This window comes from Danio aesculapii, chromosome 10 (genome assembly GCF_903798145.1).
Source record: "Danio aesculapii chromosome 10, fDanAes4.1, whole genome shotgun sequence".
Lineage (NCBI taxonomy): Eukaryota > Metazoa > Chordata > Actinopteri > Cypriniformes > Danionidae > Danio > Danio aesculapii.
Genome location: NC_079444.1, coordinates 27,917,851 through 27,936,430, shown reverse-complemented (window position 1 = coordinate 27,936,430; position 18,580 = coordinate 27,917,851). Strand labels below are relative to the sequence as shown.

At 36.0% G+C, this 18,580-nt stretch overlaps 1 protein-coding gene across 1 annotated transcript in view; it reads left to right on the top strand.

Moving 5' to 3' along the window:
* ints2 (integrator complex subunit 2) overlaps window positions 1–15,285 on the top strand; it is a 52,285-nt gene extending 37,000 nt beyond the window's left edge. The window contains exons 18-25 of the mRNA XM_056466845.1: window positions 747–948; window positions 3,674–3,799; window positions 4,653–4,854; window positions 7,843–8,124; window positions 9,163–9,270; window positions 9,620–9,725; window positions 10,180–10,356; window positions 14,123–15,285. Of these exons, the coding sequence (XP_056322820.1) occupies window positions 747–948; window positions 3,674–3,799; window positions 4,653–4,854; window positions 7,843–8,124; window positions 9,163–9,270; window positions 9,620–9,725; window positions 10,180–10,356; window positions 14,123–14,295 (1,376 nt within the window). The 3' untranslated portion in view covers window positions 14,296–15,285. The remainder of the gene's footprint in view (window positions 1–746; window positions 949–3,673; window positions 3,800–4,652; window positions 4,855–7,842; window positions 8,125–9,162; window positions 9,271–9,619; window positions 9,726–10,179; window positions 10,357–14,122) is intronic.
* The last annotated feature ends 3,295 nt before the right edge of the window (window positions 15,286–18,580 follow it).

The following is an 18,580-nucleotide window of genomic DNA, read 5'->3' as shown; positions in this document are numbered from 1 at the left end:
CATATTTTTTGTCACACTTAACTAGTCTTAAGATTTTAATCACAAGACATATTTTTGAAGGATGAAAACAAGCCTAACTTTATGCAATGCATGCAGGTTTGTGCATATCTAATTATATAACTCGTTTGCATATTTGAGTTACTTAAAATTATATATTTGAACAAATGAGTGTTAAATTTGATCCTATTATTATTATTTATTCTTAAACCTGACTTCATGCAGTGTATGCAAATTTACACATATCTAATTCTATAACTCATTTACAAATTAAAACAGAATTTTTATTTGTAATTAAAAAAAGAAGTTTGAAATTTCTCATTAAGTCAATCATCTGAGGACATTTGTTGATTACTATTAGTACATTTATTTTACACAATTCACCTGCAGTGTCTTGCTTCTATTTATTGCTTTTGCCTTTGTTTGAAATATATTAAATATTCAATATATTTAAATATATCAAATAATCAAAGTAAGCAATTGTTTGTGATTTATTTTAGTTTAATAATCAGATTATCAAGAAAAGTATAGAAGGATCTTCCGGACATAATCCAAATGCAATTGTAAATCCTGCATATTTAAATGGAAATATTAATTTCCACACTGTCTTTTTGTCTGAGTCATACATGTAGCCTGCCAAACCTCAAAATGGAATTGCAATCTGAATTGCATTAGAATTTCTGACACAGAAACCTGTCAATCAAATGGCAATAAATATTACAATTAAATGCTTTTATTGCTTTTCTTAGCTTTCCAGAATGTCCTCTCCGGTGGGCCGAGGCTGCTGCATATCCTGGAGCACCTGACGCTGCTCTCTGCAGGAGATCTGATCCCATACGCAGAGGCTCTGACTGCTAACATGGGGCTGCTTTTAGAGGACACCGTCTCTCGTAGGATCCTACAGACTGTGAACAAACTCTGGATGGTGCTTAATACTGTCATGCCACGCAGGTGAGGCGCCCTCAGATTTATATGCTGTAGTAAAAAATGAAAGGATATCTTGCACTTAAAGGTCTCCTGAAGTGCACGGCTTTGTTTGATGTCATTTTTTAACTGAAACATGAAGACAGGGCAAGATATTCAAGTAGCTCATTCACCTTTTTTAAAAATAGCCAATATCATTTTTAGTCAATATCACAGTCGCGTGATGACATGAAACCAGACTACATTCACCCCAGTGCAAAGCATATTTACACAGAATTGTTTATGCTGAATGTAGTCCACCTATGTATCGCATTGTTACAACTTGGTTACATGTTAATAGGAAACAAACTTTTGCAAATCTGGAGAGAATAATGCTTTTTAAATGTCAATCCTTCAAAAAATGCCATCATTTTTATAAAAAGTAAATCTTAAAAAAACTGTTTTCAGGTTTTTATCCTATTTTATGTATTGGTTGTTGTTGTTGTAGTTGCTGTTTGATTGTTTTAAAAAATGTTCACTATAGAAAAGAGTTATTTATAGAATGTTCATTCATTCTTTTTCAGCTTAGTCCCTTAATTAATCCGGGGTCGCCACAGTGGAATGAACCGCCAATTTATCCAGCATATGTTTTTACACAGCGGATGCCCTTCCTATCTCTGGGAAACATTCATACACACTCACTCACACTTATACACTACGGACAATTTAGCCTACCCAATTCACCTGTACCACATGTCTTTGGACTGTGGGGGAAACCGAAGCACTCGGAGGAAACCCATGCGAATGCAGGGAGAACATGCAAACTCCACACAGAAACGCCAACCGACCCAGCCATGGCTCGAACCGGCAACCTTCTTGCTGTGAGGCGACAACACTCCCTACTGCGCCACTGCGTCGACATTTGTAGAATGTTATCTATTTTAATTTGTTTATTTTTGTCATGGGCAGGGTTATTAGGCAGGGTTTATACAGTCATGGAAAACCTGGAAGTCATGGAATTTTGACAAGGCATTTTCCAGGCCTGGAAAAGTTTTGGAAAAACAGAAAAACCCACAATGTTTTGGAAAAGTCATGGAAAGTAGTTTAACAAATATCTGTATACTTAAATTAGGGCTGCCCGATATTGGAAAAATCTGACATTACCATATTTTGTATTTCTGTGATATATATTGCGATTTGAATGCAATTTCACCAGATGGTTTAACAGGTTTATTTGGATTGATTGGGGGGATTTTGTAGAGGAGTGGATCTCAAATAATATATAACAAATAAATTAAAAGCATAGATAAATAAAATATAGTAAAGATAAAAGTTAATTAGGTAAAAAGGTTGCTGGGTCGAGCCTCGGCTGGGTCAGTTGGCATTTCTGTGTGGAGTTTGCATGTTCTCCCTGCGATTGCGTGGGTTTCCTCTGAGTGCTCCCCCACAAGTTTAAAGACATGCGGTACAGGTGAATTGGGTAGGCTAAATTGTCCGTAGGGTATGAGTGTGTATGGATGTTTCCTAGAGATAGGTTGCAGCTGGAAGGGCATCCGCTGCATAAAACATGTGCTGGATAAGTTGGCAGTTCATTCCGCTGTGGTAACCTCGGATTAATAAAGGGACTAAGCCGAAAAGTAAATGAATGAATGAATAAAAGTTAATTGTAGTTTTCAGCTGTTCACTATTCAGGTACGGATATTGAATAATCAACACTGCATAGTCTTCATTGTGTATTATTAAATCTTTATTAAAGTTACATAAAATTTCTTGTGGCCGGATGTTATAGAATTTGAAATACTGAAATGTTCACACAGTCACAGGCCTTAAAGGGACAGTTCACTCAAAGATTAATATGTACTCACTGTTTACTCACAATCCACTTGTTTCAATACTATAGGAGTTATTAAATTATATTCTTTTTGTGTTCAATTAAAAAAAAAATAGAAAACTCATAAATGTTTGAAACAAGTGAAGGGTGGAATGAAATTGGTAAGTAATTTTGGGGTGAACTATCTCTTTAAAAATGCATGCAGATGATAAACTTTTACTCAATTATGATTAAACTCTATATTAAACTATAATCCCAACATTGCATATCCTGCGATGTGACTATTGCAGATGCACACAATGCAATATCAATGCTGAAACGATATATTGTGCAGCTCTAACTTAAATATAGGTTAGTTCTCTTTACTCTTCTGTCCTTGGCCAAAAACTTGCTCTCACATTGTTAGTGCTGTGTAAGCATTATCAAAATCAATTTTACATAGATATAAAAACAAATGTTAACAAATTAGATTTTTGCGTGTTCTGTGATATGCTGTAATAAATATGAACGTTTTTCTTATTATTTACTATGTATATGTAGACATTACATGAAAAATTATATCATGAAAATGTACTTGAAAGCTCTGGAAAAGTCTTGTAATTTTAGTAGTAAAAATGGCATAGGTTTTATGGGGCGGATGCCCTTCCAGCTGCACTAAGTCAAACTTTTAGGCCTTAAAAAATAAATTCACTTAAGTATTGTATTCTAGGTCATTACATGTAAATGTAATGCTATGTCTAATCATTGAAAAGTTTCAACATTGATTTCCTTTTGATTCCATTGAGTTTTTCCTTTTTCTGGTTGAAACGTAATTTGCTGTATGACAGTTGGAAAAAAATTTGACCAAATATGTGATACAGATTTTAAATGTAATTATTAAAAAAGCCTTGAATTTGAATTCATGAAACCTCCAGAAACAGACTGTCTGTTTTCTTTTGTCAGACTGTGGGTGATGACAGTAAACGCTCTGCAATCCTCAGTTAAGCTCCTCCGGCAGCAGAGATACACACAAAATGATCTGATGGTGGATCCTCTCATCGTCCTGCGCTGCGACCCTAGAGTCTTCAGGTTTTTACAGGCTTTCACATTTTTTACTTAATTTTATGTCAATGGTTCTCAACTGTCTTGACTTCAAGGCTCACTTTCTCTCATATATATATATATATATATATATATATATATATATATATATATATATATATATATATATATATATATATATATATATATATATATATATATATATATATATATATATATATATATATATATATATATATATATATATATATATATATATATATATATATATTCAGTCAGAGTTAGGCAAGATTTAGACTATTTATGTTTTTGAAAGATGTCAATTCTGCTCATTTTATTCATAAAAATATGCAGTAGAAACAGTAAAAAAAGTGAATAATAATTCAAATTTAGAATAGCTGCATTCATTGTGAATATATTTTAACATTTAATTTAGTTCTGTGATTCAAAACAGAAATTTTAGCATCATTACTTCAGGCATTCAGTATCAGATGAACCTTCACAAATAATTTCTTCACATTTTTTATCTTTATCAATACTGAAAAATTGGCGCTGCTTCATATTTTTATGGATTTAGTGACATGATACAATTAAATATATTGTATTTCTGTTTTAAAAATACTTTTATTCATCAATGACACATTCAATTAATCAAAAGTGAAAGTAAAAAGATATAATTGTACAAATGATTCTAGTAAAAAATGTCAAAAATATTATTTTATTTCCTATTCATCAAAGAATCCTGAAATGTAAAATGTATTGAACTTTCATTATATTATATTATATTATATTATATTATATTATATTATATTATATTATATTATATTATATTATATTATATTATATTATATTATATTATATTATTGTTTTTCTTCTGAAGGTGTCCTCCGTTAATGGACATCACACTTCACATGCTTAACGGGTACCTGCTGGCATCCAAGGCCTACCTGAATGCCCACCTCAAGGAGACGGCTGAATTTGAACGCCAGGGTCAAACTGTGTCAAACCTTGGGCTCGGTGGCCAACCTGATGCACCTGAGGTCACCAGAGAGGAGCTGAAGAACGCTTTACTGGCTGCGCAGGTACACACACGCACACACACACCTACACACACACACACACATATTCTTAAAAATCCAGTGTTTTTTTAATTCTGCTCTCCAATGTTGCGTTTATTTAAACAAATATAGAGTTCTATAATTGAATGTGGTTTAAAATTGAAATCATATGTTTTAAAGCAGAGTGATTACTTCAGTCTTTAGTGTCACATGATCCTACAGAAATTAGGGATGTCCAGATCCGATCACATGATCAGAAATCAGGCCCAATCATGCGGTTTCAGACTCGATCAGAATCGGACTCCCGATCAGGACTCGAATATATATATATATATATATATATATATATATATATATATATATATATATATATATATATATATATATATATATTATATACTAGCAGTTGAAGTCAGAATTATTAGCCCCCTGTTTATTTTTTTTTTCACAATTTTTGTTCTTCTGAGAAGATTTTTTCAACACATTTCTAAATATAATAGTTTTAATAACTCATTTCTAATAACTGATTTATTTTATCTTTGCCATGATGACAGTAAATAATATTTTATTAGATATTTTCAAGACACTTTTATACAGCTTAAAGTGACATTTAAAGGCTTAACTATGTTAATTAGGTTAACTAGGCAGGATAGGGTAATTAGGCAAGTTATTGTCAATAGTTTGTTCTGTAGACTATTGAAAAAAACATATAGCTTAAAGGGATTAATAATTTTGTTCCTAAAATGGTTTTTAAAAAATGTAAAACAAATTTTTCTTCTAGTCAAAATAAAACAAATAAGACTTTCTCCAGAAGAAAAAATATTATCAGACATACTGTGAAAATTTTTAAATTTCTGATATAAGCAGTCCGATCCGCTCTAAACTGAGTTACAGCTATTCTATCCAGCAGCGTCGAGAACCAGCGTGCAAAGCCCATGTGATCACAACACTGCTTGCTAGCAAACTTCCTTTAATATTTAGCATGCTCTTCACACTATGTTATGATGTATTACGATAGAAAGCTATTGTGACGGTAGCACACGCTGACGCTATCAACAACAGCACATCTCGACTGGTTTATTTACTTCACGTCAAGCGATCTTTACGTTGTTTTGTTTGTGCTGCTAAGCAACGCAAGGCACTGATTGGCAGCGAATCGCATATTGTGCGAGCCTCAGAGAAAACGTTTACAATTCGGTCATGGCATATCATGGTGCATCCAATGTCATACCCAATTCAACACCAGCACTTCCCACACATAAGGCTTTACCTCAGCGGCCCAGTTCTGTGTGCGTGAGAAACAGAATACTCCGCCACAAACTCGCATTCTCTGCTGCTGCAAACCCACAGATACGCGCTGGACACCTGTTCTGACATTGGTAGTAGCTTTGAGAAGAGCGCGAGGACACGCAGAAAAAAAGAGGGGGAGGGAGGGAGCAGATTTGACCTGTATGTGGTTCACATGGATAGTAGGAGTGAAATAGTGGATTTCTTTCTTTTTTTTTCTTTTTTTTTTGAACACACTGAACAGTGTCATGTAAAAGGTGTTAAATGATAAACATTTTTGTTGTTTTAATTGTCTGTTAAATAAGGATAAGAAATCATTTTGTTGCTGAGAGCCATTACAGTTTAAAAGAAAGAATGGTATTACTTTCGGGCAGAAGGAAAATTTAATTAGAGGCATTCCCATATTTAACTCTTCTTTAAAAAGCCCAGAAAGATAAAGTGCTCTGATAAACAGTGTCAGCTTTGCACATGAGTTTGCAGTTCTGTCTTTCTTTACATTGTCGTACTTTTCCCATGTGGGAAGTAGGGTCGAATCTGTGCAATATATTATGCAAATAAAATGAATTTTGATAAATAAAACTATTCTTAAAAGTGACATTATTTTATGTGCTGTGGAGAAAAGGTGTGTTTCAGTCCAGCTACTGCAAGTATATTTATGTTAAAGATAATATGTGCAATATATATTATAAAATTAATAATGTTTTGTTTGGGAACATTGAAACAGCCATAATTATCTTATGATACAAATACTGATTAAAATGCAGGTTTACAGTTCTGTTATAATGGGATATTATTGGTACTTAATCGGCAATAGTGATTCTATAATTCTACTAATTATAATTATTCTTTAATTAATGTCTTCATACTTTATAGTTTGTGGAAACAGATACATACTATTTTTAATTCAATGATATAAAGAATGTTCAAGATAACAGCCTTTATTTTAAGTAAAGTTCCTTTTTTATCATAATAAGTGTTTCACTTTGTAAGAATTTATTGTGGATTCTTGAGCCCAACAGTTTTCAACACCTAATGATGATAACAATAATAATTCATTCATTCATTTTTTTTTCGGCTTTGTCCCTTTATTGATCTGGGGTCGCCACAGTGGAATGAACCGCCAACTTATGCAGCATATGTTATGCGCAGTGGATGCCCTTCCAGCTGCAATCCATCACTGGGAAACATCCATACACACTCATTCACACACATACACTACGGACAATTTAGCTTACCCAATTCGCCTTTAGGGCATGTCTTTGGACTGTGGGGGAAACCGGAGCACCTAAAAGAAACCCACGCGAACATAGGGAGAACATGCAAACTCCACACAGAAATGCCGACTGACCCAGCCGAGGATCGAACCAGCGACCTTCTTGCTGTGAGGCGAATGTGCTACCCACTGTGCCACCATGCTCCCCAAAAATAATAATTGTTGTTGTTATTATTAATATCATAAGTAAAGTTTCTTGAGCAGCAAATGATCATATTATACTGATTTCTCATGTGATCAAGTGACACTGAGCACTGTAATTAAGGCGCTGAACGATAAAAAAAAGTTTCAATGTAATATTTCAAGTTTAAAATTGTACTGTATTTTTAATCAAATTGATGCATTCCTTGTGAGCAGAATAGGCATAGGCTAAACAAAATCTCACTGATCGCAAACTTTTGAGTGGTAAATGCACATATTGTCATGTTTGCCTTGTTTTTGTCCTCCTCTAGGACAGTGCAGCGGTGCAGATCCTGCTGGAGGTGTGTTTGGCGTCTCCTCAGGAGGAGCTGCAGCTGTCAGGAGGTGGAGCAGGAGACAGTCTGTTGAGGTGCATTCAGTCTGCTCCAGGTTTTCCCATGCGGAGGCAGGTGGGAGACACGGGGGCCCAGGGGGGACGCAAGGCGGAGGGGGGTCTGCTCAGTGACCTGAGGGAGGTGCAGTGTCTCATCTGCTGCCTTCTGCACCAAATGTTCATCGCAGACCCCAACATCGCCAAACTAGTGCACTTCCAGGTAATTACATCTCTCAAGTGCAGATCAGTCATCTCTGTTATGAATACCTTTTTAGTTATCGTGTTACGTATTTTAGAGTGAAATTTTAGCAGGAATTAATTTAGTCATTTGGGAATTGAGTAGATTGATTGGGGAAAAGTGGTCTCTGAATGACAGGTGGTTGGAGGTAAGGGGTTAAATGTGGCGGAACAGGTTACACTAGTGTTCACAAGTTTTGATTTGTTTGTTTTTTCGTCTATTCAGTAAGGATTTATTTAATTTAATTAATCAAAAGTGATTGTAAAGACATTTGTAATGTTATTTAAGTGTTATCTTTTTTAAATGAATGCTGTTTATTTAGACTTTGTTGATCAATGAATCGTTAAAACAATTCCACAAAAAATTAAACATTGAAATTTTCAACTTGGATTATAATTAATGTTTACAGCGTCAGATCTGCGTATTGCAATGATGAAGGATTGCATGACATTGATGGCATTTTTTTTTATTTTAAGTAATTGTGTGTATTTTTATAGTTTTTTTTTTTATTTTTAAGACAAAAACGTTCAGTGACTGTAAGTATATTGTAATGATATTGACTGAAGGATGAAGTTGAGCTGAATTTTCAGCATTACTCCAGTCTTTAAAGGAGAATTTCTCATTTTAAGGGGTATTTAAATAGAAAGGTTTTATTTTAAGTTGTCATACTATTTAATTCTATTACTGTCTTTACATTTAGAATAAAGAAGTTATGATATTGCCTTCAAAGGAAACATATACATATATTATAAAATTGTAACAATATTTGACATCATTGTTTTTTTTTCATTGACATTATACAAATTCACCGTAAAAGATTTACTTACAAAAAACTTCAGAAAAATGTATTTTAACTACAGTACAAATTTAATAATTACAACTTTAGAAATCATGATTTGGGACAATTTTGAATGTTTTAAAGTTGAAGTGTCAAATTCTGTTTCAGATCAGAATGCTCCAGTTGTAAAGTTGTAATTGGCTTGTTAAGGTTTCTTGAATGTTCTGTAAATGTTTCCTCAGGGTTATCCACAGCCTTTGCTTCCTTTGACGGTGGCAGGAATTCCTTCCATGCACATCTGTCTGGACTTTATCCCAGAACTCCTCGCTCAGCCACAGCTGGAGAAACAGGTAAGCAACAATCAGTGCATCTGCCTGCATTATGAACGCAAATAAACCTAAACCTAAATAGTTCTGAAAGTGCCAACTTTATTGTATAAACACCTTAAATTGTCATCCCGTGTTTAGGAAATAGAATTAGGAAAATTAAATTATTTACTATGTTTAGCATTCAAGTATACTCAAGAATGCAATATGTTTTATAGCTTTATAGTATAACTTAATGTAGGGCTCAACCGCTATAAATTAAAGCATTAAGTGTGTATTTTCCACCTAATGAATCCCAGACACATGATGAGCCCTTAGGGTTGACCTGTGGGTATGGTGCTAATGGCGCCATGTTTTGTTTTGTCTGTCACAGATCTTCGCCATACAGCTGTTGTCCCATCTGTGCACCCAGTACGCCCTCCCCAAATCCCTCAGCGTGGCACGTCTTGCCATTAGTGTGATGGGCACCCTTCTCACAGGTAAAAAAAACCCTCATCTGTTGCTTCATCTCTTTATCCTCTTCCTTTCTCTCTTCATCATGGTCTCTGTTCTTATTAATTTATTAGGGCTGGGATTTTATTAAAGAGTGTCTAAAAATAACATTGATAATTGGAGATAGCAGACCATTACATTAAGGTTTTTTTTTAAACAAGCAACTTGTGCTAACTTATCCCATTATCTTTGTACACACTGCCCTCTGCTGGTCATTTGTTACAGTCTATGTCAAACCCTCATCTGCAGTGTTTATAAATTATGCATCAGCTGTCCATTTATTATGTTTTATTGAATATGGTTCAAGAGGAGGGTTAAAATCGCTGCCCTTTTGTATTGGATCACTTAGGTTTTGTGTTGTCAAAAAGCTGCAAAGATCTTCTAGTTGCGTCTATTATTTAATATGTTCAACTAAAAATCTGATTTGTCTGTCTTTCGCAGTGCTGACTCGTGCTAAGCGCTTTGCATTTTTCATGCCGACACTATCGTGCCTGGTTTCGTTCTGCAAGGCTTTCCCTCCGCTCTTTGATGATGCCATGTCACTGCTGGTTCAGGTGGGGCAGGTGTCTGCTGCTGATGTCACCACCAAGGCCAGAGACATCGACCCTTTCATCACCAGTGAGTGTATTGTTTGTTGTTTTGTGAAATATGGGTTGTATATTGTGGAGATGACGAAGGAGTTTCTATCATTTGAGTCAGTAGAAGAGCTTTTTAATAGTGTGAGTTTAGATTTTAAAGAAACAAAGGAAACATTCAAATGCAGAGCTAATCGATAGCTCAAAAGCTTTGATTTAAAGTATTTAAAATCGTAAAAGCTTTACATAATTTATAACAGCGTAGATGTACTTTATAGAGATAAATATATGTATGACTTGTAAGAATTTCATTCATTTCATTCATTTTCTTTTGGCTTAGTCCCTTAATTTATCAAGGTGGATTTATTCTTCAGTCACCACAGCGGAATGAACCGCCAACTTATCCAGCATATGTTTTACATAGCGGATATGCTTTCAGCCACAGCTTAGTACTGGAAAACATCCATACGCACTCATTCACACACACACACTATGGCCAATTTAGTTTAATCAATTCACCTATAGTGCATGTTTTGGACTGGGAGGACTGGAGCACCTGGAGAAAACCCAAAAATGTTAATATGGATTTCTTCTGGAATCAGTTTAAACATTCTGTGCATAAATATTTATAAAGGCAGCAACACCAAAGCTCCCAAAATATAAATATATTAACTTGAAAAAGCTATCACAAGCGTGTGAAATTTTGAGCAGACCGGCTCTTCATCAGTCTGAAATGTACATTTTTCGGAGCTTTGGTCTTGCCACCTTTATGAATATTTTTGCACCCATTTAGGTTGCCCCTCTAGTGTGACCACAGCATAACCTGTAGATTTCAAACAAGCCTGAAGAACTCAATTAGTTTGATCAGGTGTGTTTAATTAAGGTTAAAGCTAAACTGTGCAGAGCTGCGGCCCTCCTGGAACTGAGTTTATACAAATACTATTTTAAATATTTATTTGTATTTCCTATAGTTTTTTATTTTTAAGACAAAAAAAGCTTGTTACTGTAAGCATATTTTAATGATATTAGTTGAAGGATGAAGTTAAGCTGATATCTCCATTGCTGTTCATAATCAAATTATAAATAGGCATGGGACGATAACCGTTTTCAAGGTTTACCGCGGTTTGGAAAAAGTCAAATTTTTAAAACAGCCAAAACTTTGTTATACCGTTACTATGGTATATATGCAAGTTGTTGTTTTTTTTTTAAACTATTTTCTTTAGTTTTTAGGGCAACAGTATCTCCAGCAGAAAAGGGACCTCTACATCAAAAGCTGCTGGTCCAAAATATTTGAAATATTTCTTAAAATAAAATATGTGTTCAGTGCGGGAAAATGTTTTTGTATTGTACCCAGACGTTTAAAAAGAACATAATTTAGAGCAGTAATTGCTATAAAATATTGTGAAACAGTGATATTTTTATCCAAGGTTATCATACCGTCAGAATCTTATACCCATAAGGCCCATGCCTAATCATAGATGAATATGTCTTTCTTGAATGTTACAGGTTGTTATTATTAGGCTTAATCAGTTCTCTTGAAGTTGATGGATTTTTTCCCCCTGTGACCTTTGTTTTGGTGTATTTACAGCATAACATGTTAATCACAGTATGATTATATGTGATTATTAAACAGTTACGGCTCGTTTCCACTGACCGGTACGGTACGGTTTGGTTCGGTTTGGTACGGGTCACCTTTATCAGGCTTGCGTTTCCACTAACAAGGGTACCCTTTTGGTGGGCGTGGTGTATGACAGACAGTTTCAGTCGATGTCATTCTCGCTCAAGGAAATGTCTACAATAAAGCTGTACGGGTCATTCACATATCATATGAGAAGCACTTCTCTCAAAACAGATGCTTCATACACATTAATGCTTGTGTAGAAATGTTTATTAGTAATTTTTCAATGAACATGAGTTGATAATAACTGCAGATCAATGATAGTGCGAAACAGCCTACTGTAAGGTCTGTAATTATATAAAATAACTAAATAAATGAACATATATAGACGCATACAGCCCCTTACAGTTCCGAAATGTTACCAACTACAGAAGAAATACACACAGCAGACATTTTCGTCCGTATTTAGGTTCAAAACAATACAAATTATAGCCTAGTCAGTGAAAACCTCTCATCTGTGTCTGTAATCTTCCGCAGCACACGTAGCCTCTGTTAGACAGTAATTCCGTCAATCTGAGTTCATAATAGTCCAAAATGTGAAGATAATAAGTTAGTTATACATGGCATTTTGTTCATGTTTGCTGAAAAAATAATGTGCTCCTTTTTTCCGGCTTCTCCTTTGTTTCTTCACGCTTCACTCTTGCGTTTGTCAGTGTCTGACAGGATCGGGTTTTAAAAGCACATCAATAATCAAGCGCTGGTTATTATCATCAGCTCAAGAAGTTTGTTATTTCAGATATAATGTTAGACGCGCGCGAGCGCTAGCAAGAAAGCGAAACCGCTCGCGCCTCAGACTGCCTTGTAAAAAACTACGGGACACAGGGTAAATCTGCTCTTCTTCTTGGCTTTGTGGCTGTTTATCAAGACGACGACAAGGTTTGTCTGAGCCCAGGTCGACCATGGCTCGTTATTATATGTATAAATTATTCCGCTGTAATGTCTCGGCTCGTCGGCTGTGTATTTCAAACATGGCGGGTTTTTTGTTTTCATTCTGGCTTGTTGCGTAAGCGAATGACGTATCTCTGTAAACCAATAGCGTTCAGCTGCGCGTCTAGCTCCGCCTTTTGGTACCCTTTCTCGTCTTTGGTACCCTTTCGAAAGGGTGCCGAAAAAGTGGTACGGTACGGTTCGGTTCGGTACGCTTTTTGACAGTGGAAACGGCTATAAAAGCGTACCAAACCGAACCGTACCGTACCACACAGTGGAAACGGGCCATTATAATATTGTACAGTTATAACAATACAATATTGTTCATTTGTAGCTGCGAAAATATTTGGCTAGAATTCACAAAACATATAATCACTGAAACACAAAGATCTTTCAGCAAGGATTTTAATGTATAATAATTATAATAATAATGATAATTATTATTATTATTATAGTATTGGTATTTATTTTGGTAATCGTGTTCCTATTATTAAATCATTAAATGTGGCCCTTGGTGAGACGGTGGCTCAGTGGTTAGCACTGTCGCCTCACAGCAAGAAGGTTGCTGGTTCAAGTCCCGGCTGGGCCTGTTGCCATTTCTGTGTGGAGTTTGCATGTTCTCCCCGTGTTCACAGGGCTTTCCTCCGGGTGCTCTGGTTTTCTCCACAATCCAATACATGCGCTATAGGGGAATTGGCTAAACAAAATTGGCCATAGTGTGTGATTGCGTGTGTGAATGTGAGAATGTATGGGTGTTTTCCAGTACTGGGTTGTGGCTTAAAGGGCATCCGCTGCATATAACATATGCCAGAATAATTGGCAGTTCATTCCACTGTGGCGACCTCTGATAAATAAGGGACTAAGCTGAAGATAAATGATGAATGTGGCAGTTCATTCTATATATTTGCATCTAATCTGGACCAAAGATCCACATTGCAAATTCATACCATTCCACACTTCATTTAAAAGAGTGCTTGATTTTTAAGTACGATGACCCTCTTTGTCCAGATTTTATCAGACACACTTTTCCAGACAAATGCAGTCTTCTGTTTCAAAGCATTTCTATGGCCCTTTTCTTCCTTTATCTTTAATCTAAGCATCAGCAATAGGTTATCATTTCACAGTTCATTTGCCAACGTTTATCAATTTAGCCAAATCATGCAGCTCTAGATCTGAATCTGATCTGCTGTGCTCTTGTGTTCAGGGCTTCAGTGTCTGAAAGAGAAGCCACAGGAAATAGCGCTATCAGAAAGCAAACTCTGTCTACCCAAGAGATCAGCAGAAGAGCTGAGCAGAGCCGATCCGGACGTCCAGCTGTGCTATCAGATAGAGGCCACTTTCATGGACATCATCAGCTCCAGCACACAGGCATTGTGACACAAACACACACAGAATGGGTTCATTTAGTGTTTTGTACCATGTTACAGGACTCTGGGTCATGGAAATCTATTTTAGAGGGTATGAAGCATTATAATGCGACAGCTGTCAGAGCAGCGGTTCAGTTTAAAGGGATAGTTTACCCAAAACTGAAAATTCTGTCATCATTTAGTTATTTTTAATAAATGTGGAAACCTGTAACCATTGACTTCCAAAGCATTTTTTTCCTGCTATGGAAGTCAATGGTTACAGGTTTCTAACATTTTTCAAGTTATCTTCTTTTGTGTTCAACAGAAAAAGGAAACTCTAAAACCACTTGGGAGTGAGTAAATTAGTGAGTAAATTTTGAGTTTTGTGTGAACCGTCCCTTTAAGGTCCGTCTATTTAAAAAACACTGAACATGAGTTCTCTGTTTAAATTCTACATATTTGGCATCCCAAATACCACAAGTGATGAAAACCTCTGGAATGAAGGTAAGGAAGGAAAGTATAATTTGATACAGTTTCAAGTAAACTGTACTTATACAGTGTTTATGAATAGTCAAATCACTGAGTGCCATTTTTAAAAACAAAAGACACGATGAACTGAGAGATGAAAATAAGATTGCAATTTCATATTCTGTTGCCAGAGAAAAACCACTGTCTATATTTGAGTTAAAATCACATTTGACTTTCCTGGAAGAGTCTTAAGTGAATTGGATGGCAGTTTTCTGAAGGATTTGCGGAATTCAGGTCACAAAGCAACTTGCTGTAGAGGTAGAGATTTTTCCAAACAGTGTGTACTAGTTTGTTAGTTGAGTGTGTGACCAGTTGTGTCAAGGACACTTAGCAAATGATATTATTGGTCTGTTTTCTAGACCAGCTTTTTTTCTTTTGGATCAAATTCACCTTTTCTTAGAGTGTAACGTCTGCATTTTTGTTTGTTATCTTGATTTTGTATACATGTTGATCTAACGTTTTGAACTTTTGTATTAAAACATGTTTTCGGAAAGTCTTTGTTTACTCATTTTGTTGATGGACCTAAGATTCTCATAGAAATCAGTCAAGTTTGGTGAAGGCAAAATCATGGTTTGCGGTTACATTCAGTATGGGGGTGTGCAAGAGATCTACAGAGTGGATGGCAACATCAACAGCCTGAGGTATCAAGACATTTGTGCTGCCCATTACATTACAAACCACAAGAGAGGGCAAATTCTTCAGCAGGATAGTGTTCCTTCTCATACTTCAGCTTCCACATCAAAGTTCCTGAAAGCAAAGAAGGTCAAGGTGCTCCAGGATTGGCCAGCCCAGTCTCCAGACATGAACATTATTGAGCAAGTCTGGGGTAAGTTGAAGGAAGCATTGAAGATAAATCCAAAGAATGTTGATGAACTCTGGAAGTCCTGCAAGAACGCCTTCATTGCCATTTCAGATGACTTTATTAATAAGTTATTTCAGTCATTAGTCATTGAGAGATTTATGGAAGTCATACGCAATATTAATTCTTTTTCCACTGTAGCATGATTTTATATTCTATACTGTATATTATTTCTGTTAAGTGACTAGACGTTTGTCTAAGCAAAGTCAGAGCTTACTGTCCAAATTAAATAATTAAAACTCAAAACATGATCATATTTTATTTTGGTAAAATTAGCGCAATCTAGAGGCCTTTGCTCTTCATATAAGCTACTTCTGATACCAAATGATCAACTAGAAGTTATTATTTGTTGTTCCTAAAACTTGGTAACTTTATGTATGTAACTTTATTGTTAAATGTTTTTCTTGTAAATATGACTTGTAGTCATCAAGGACACATTAAATTGGTCAACACTGACAGCAAAGATCTTTTTCATTTTAAATAATAATTTTTATTCAAAATAAATAATTTTGAGCTTTCTGTTAAGTAAAATTCTTCAGAAGTAAAAGTAATGTACCTCTTTTTCCACAAAAAAAAAAAAAAAAAAAAGCAGAGAAATACTTTGGGGAATAGTAACCTGAACCTATTGATTTGATCTACAGGAATAATTAAATTTTAAAATACAACCTCATAGAAAACAGTTATTTTAATTTCAATTGAATACTATTTTACAGTATTTAATTTTTTATCAGATACATGCAGCCAGAATGATTTTTGAGTTTACTTTAAAAGAAAAAAAAACCCTAAAATGCATTCACATAAACTGATATTTTATCAAGACAGCTGTTACTCCTTTATTCTTGATTTGTGGTGAAAATGGAAATAAATATAACATTCAGATCTCCGTCCATGTGGGGGCGCTCTTGTCACATGCAAAAATGCTGTTGCGACAACCTGCATTACACATGGAAACACTTATCCATGATCAATGTTTGGAGCACAACAAATAACTTGGCCAATCACATTCTCCTTTTACTGTGCTACAATAGCCTTCTGTATTATGAAAGCTTGAGAAAATGCTCAGATTTTATTTGCAATCATTTTTGGCTCGCAAAATAAATCCAGTGAATATAAAAATGGTCTTTGTCAGGGCCAAATTACACCATGGGGTTTGAACCAGGGTTGTGTACTTAAAAAAAAAAAACGTTTTGTTGATAACTTTCATTTCTGCTCATGTAAAATGCTTTAATAAACATTATTCTTTTTTTCACGCTCACTTGAAGACACTGATGAGTTTTACTTCTCTGATGTGAAATAGATGCTCCTAAACAAGCATGCTCAAAAATAACATCCATCACTTCTAAGTGCACATCGGCCCATAGGGTGATCCTCGCATGTAAAAGAATGTGCAAAATATGCATCCACAGTGTTTCAGTGGTACAAACGCTTCTCACCGCAGGTCTTTTGCCTCTTCAGAGCTTTGACTCTGAGCTGCTGTGAACGGCCTCAGGCTAGCGAAGGCGAAATCACAGCTCGCTTTTGTTTCTCCTTTAAGGCGCTGTCAAGTTTAAACACCTTTTTTCATACCAAAAAAATCATCTTTGCTCTTTTCTTTCACCTCAGAGAGAAATGGAAATGTTTATCACCTCCTCTAGCAGACTCGGCTTCCTCAGTTTCAGGGCCGTTTCTATCTTTTCTTGACCTGCTATTGAGTTTTTTCCTCACTTCTGGATGCCTTGAGTGGGATGAATACCCATGCGCTCGCATCAGTAAATTCAATTGACTTTGCACTGCGAGACAAAGGTCTAAAAGCACAGATAATGTGATTCTCGCTTTGATTTTGCAATTGACATCTGTTTAGTGTTGCGTTTAGCATCCATTTGTGAATTCCACTGTGGCGAGTGCCAGCTTTCCATCTGGTAATAGCTGGCGGGCTTTAAATCTGATACAGATCTTTACAGTAAACGTCAAGATTGTAGGTTGTGACCGGTCAGGGTATTTCTCTTTGCATCTTGTTAAGATGGAGGCAGTTTTTCAAACGGCGATGTCAAGTAACTTGCCAGTTGGAAAGGCGAGCAAATAAGCTCGGCGAATTTGTCTCTTGCCCAGATAGTTATATCAAGTCTCTGATCTCAAGCCTTTGGTGAAATTCAAAACATCTCGCTTCAGAACGCAGCGCGCTTGTGTGTTTTATTTCCCACTGAATCAAAGCAAGCTGTGCTGCAAATCGTGTTGTCAGCGTAGGCCGACTGTACTGGCAAAAGCTATTTACAGACGCTTGCAATCAAATCACTATATTTCAGCTCGGGTCCCACGGGCTCCATCTAAATGTAATATGCCTTGCCGTTCATGGCACCCTGGAGCCTTACATCATGTCTTTAGTATTGTTTATGAGATTAGAGATTGCACCATGTAAAATACTCCTTTCATTTTTGGCTGAGAGGTACCAGATGCCAGCATGCGGTCTGCGGTGAGCTCAATCGAATTACCCCTACTATTACCGGTCCTGGTTTGTAACCTCTCTGCACCGTGGTCCATGCTGTGGGGAGAATCAGTTGTGGAGGAACCTTAAGGGCTCTTGGATGCTTCGCCATCTGGAGGGACGGGAGAGTGTGTTATATCCCACTCCTGCTGAATGTGTGATTAGCTTCTGGTCTGAGGTATAAATCATCTGAAGCCGTTTGCTCAGGGCCCACATTGACTTCATCAGTCGCTCTGGGTGACTACATTAGTAAAGGCGATAAAGCTATTGGAGAGATCGTTTGAGGTTTCGACTCTGTTACAGGTGTTTATCAGACAGTGGAGACTGAGTTCACGGTGTATGGAAGCAGGAAATGATCCAACCAGCCAGAAAGCCAGACATCTTTCTCCTATTTCTCTCACCCCCTTCTTTCAGTTCTTAATATTCTTATTTTCTTTGTTTCATGCTATTTGTTCTTTACTTAATTTA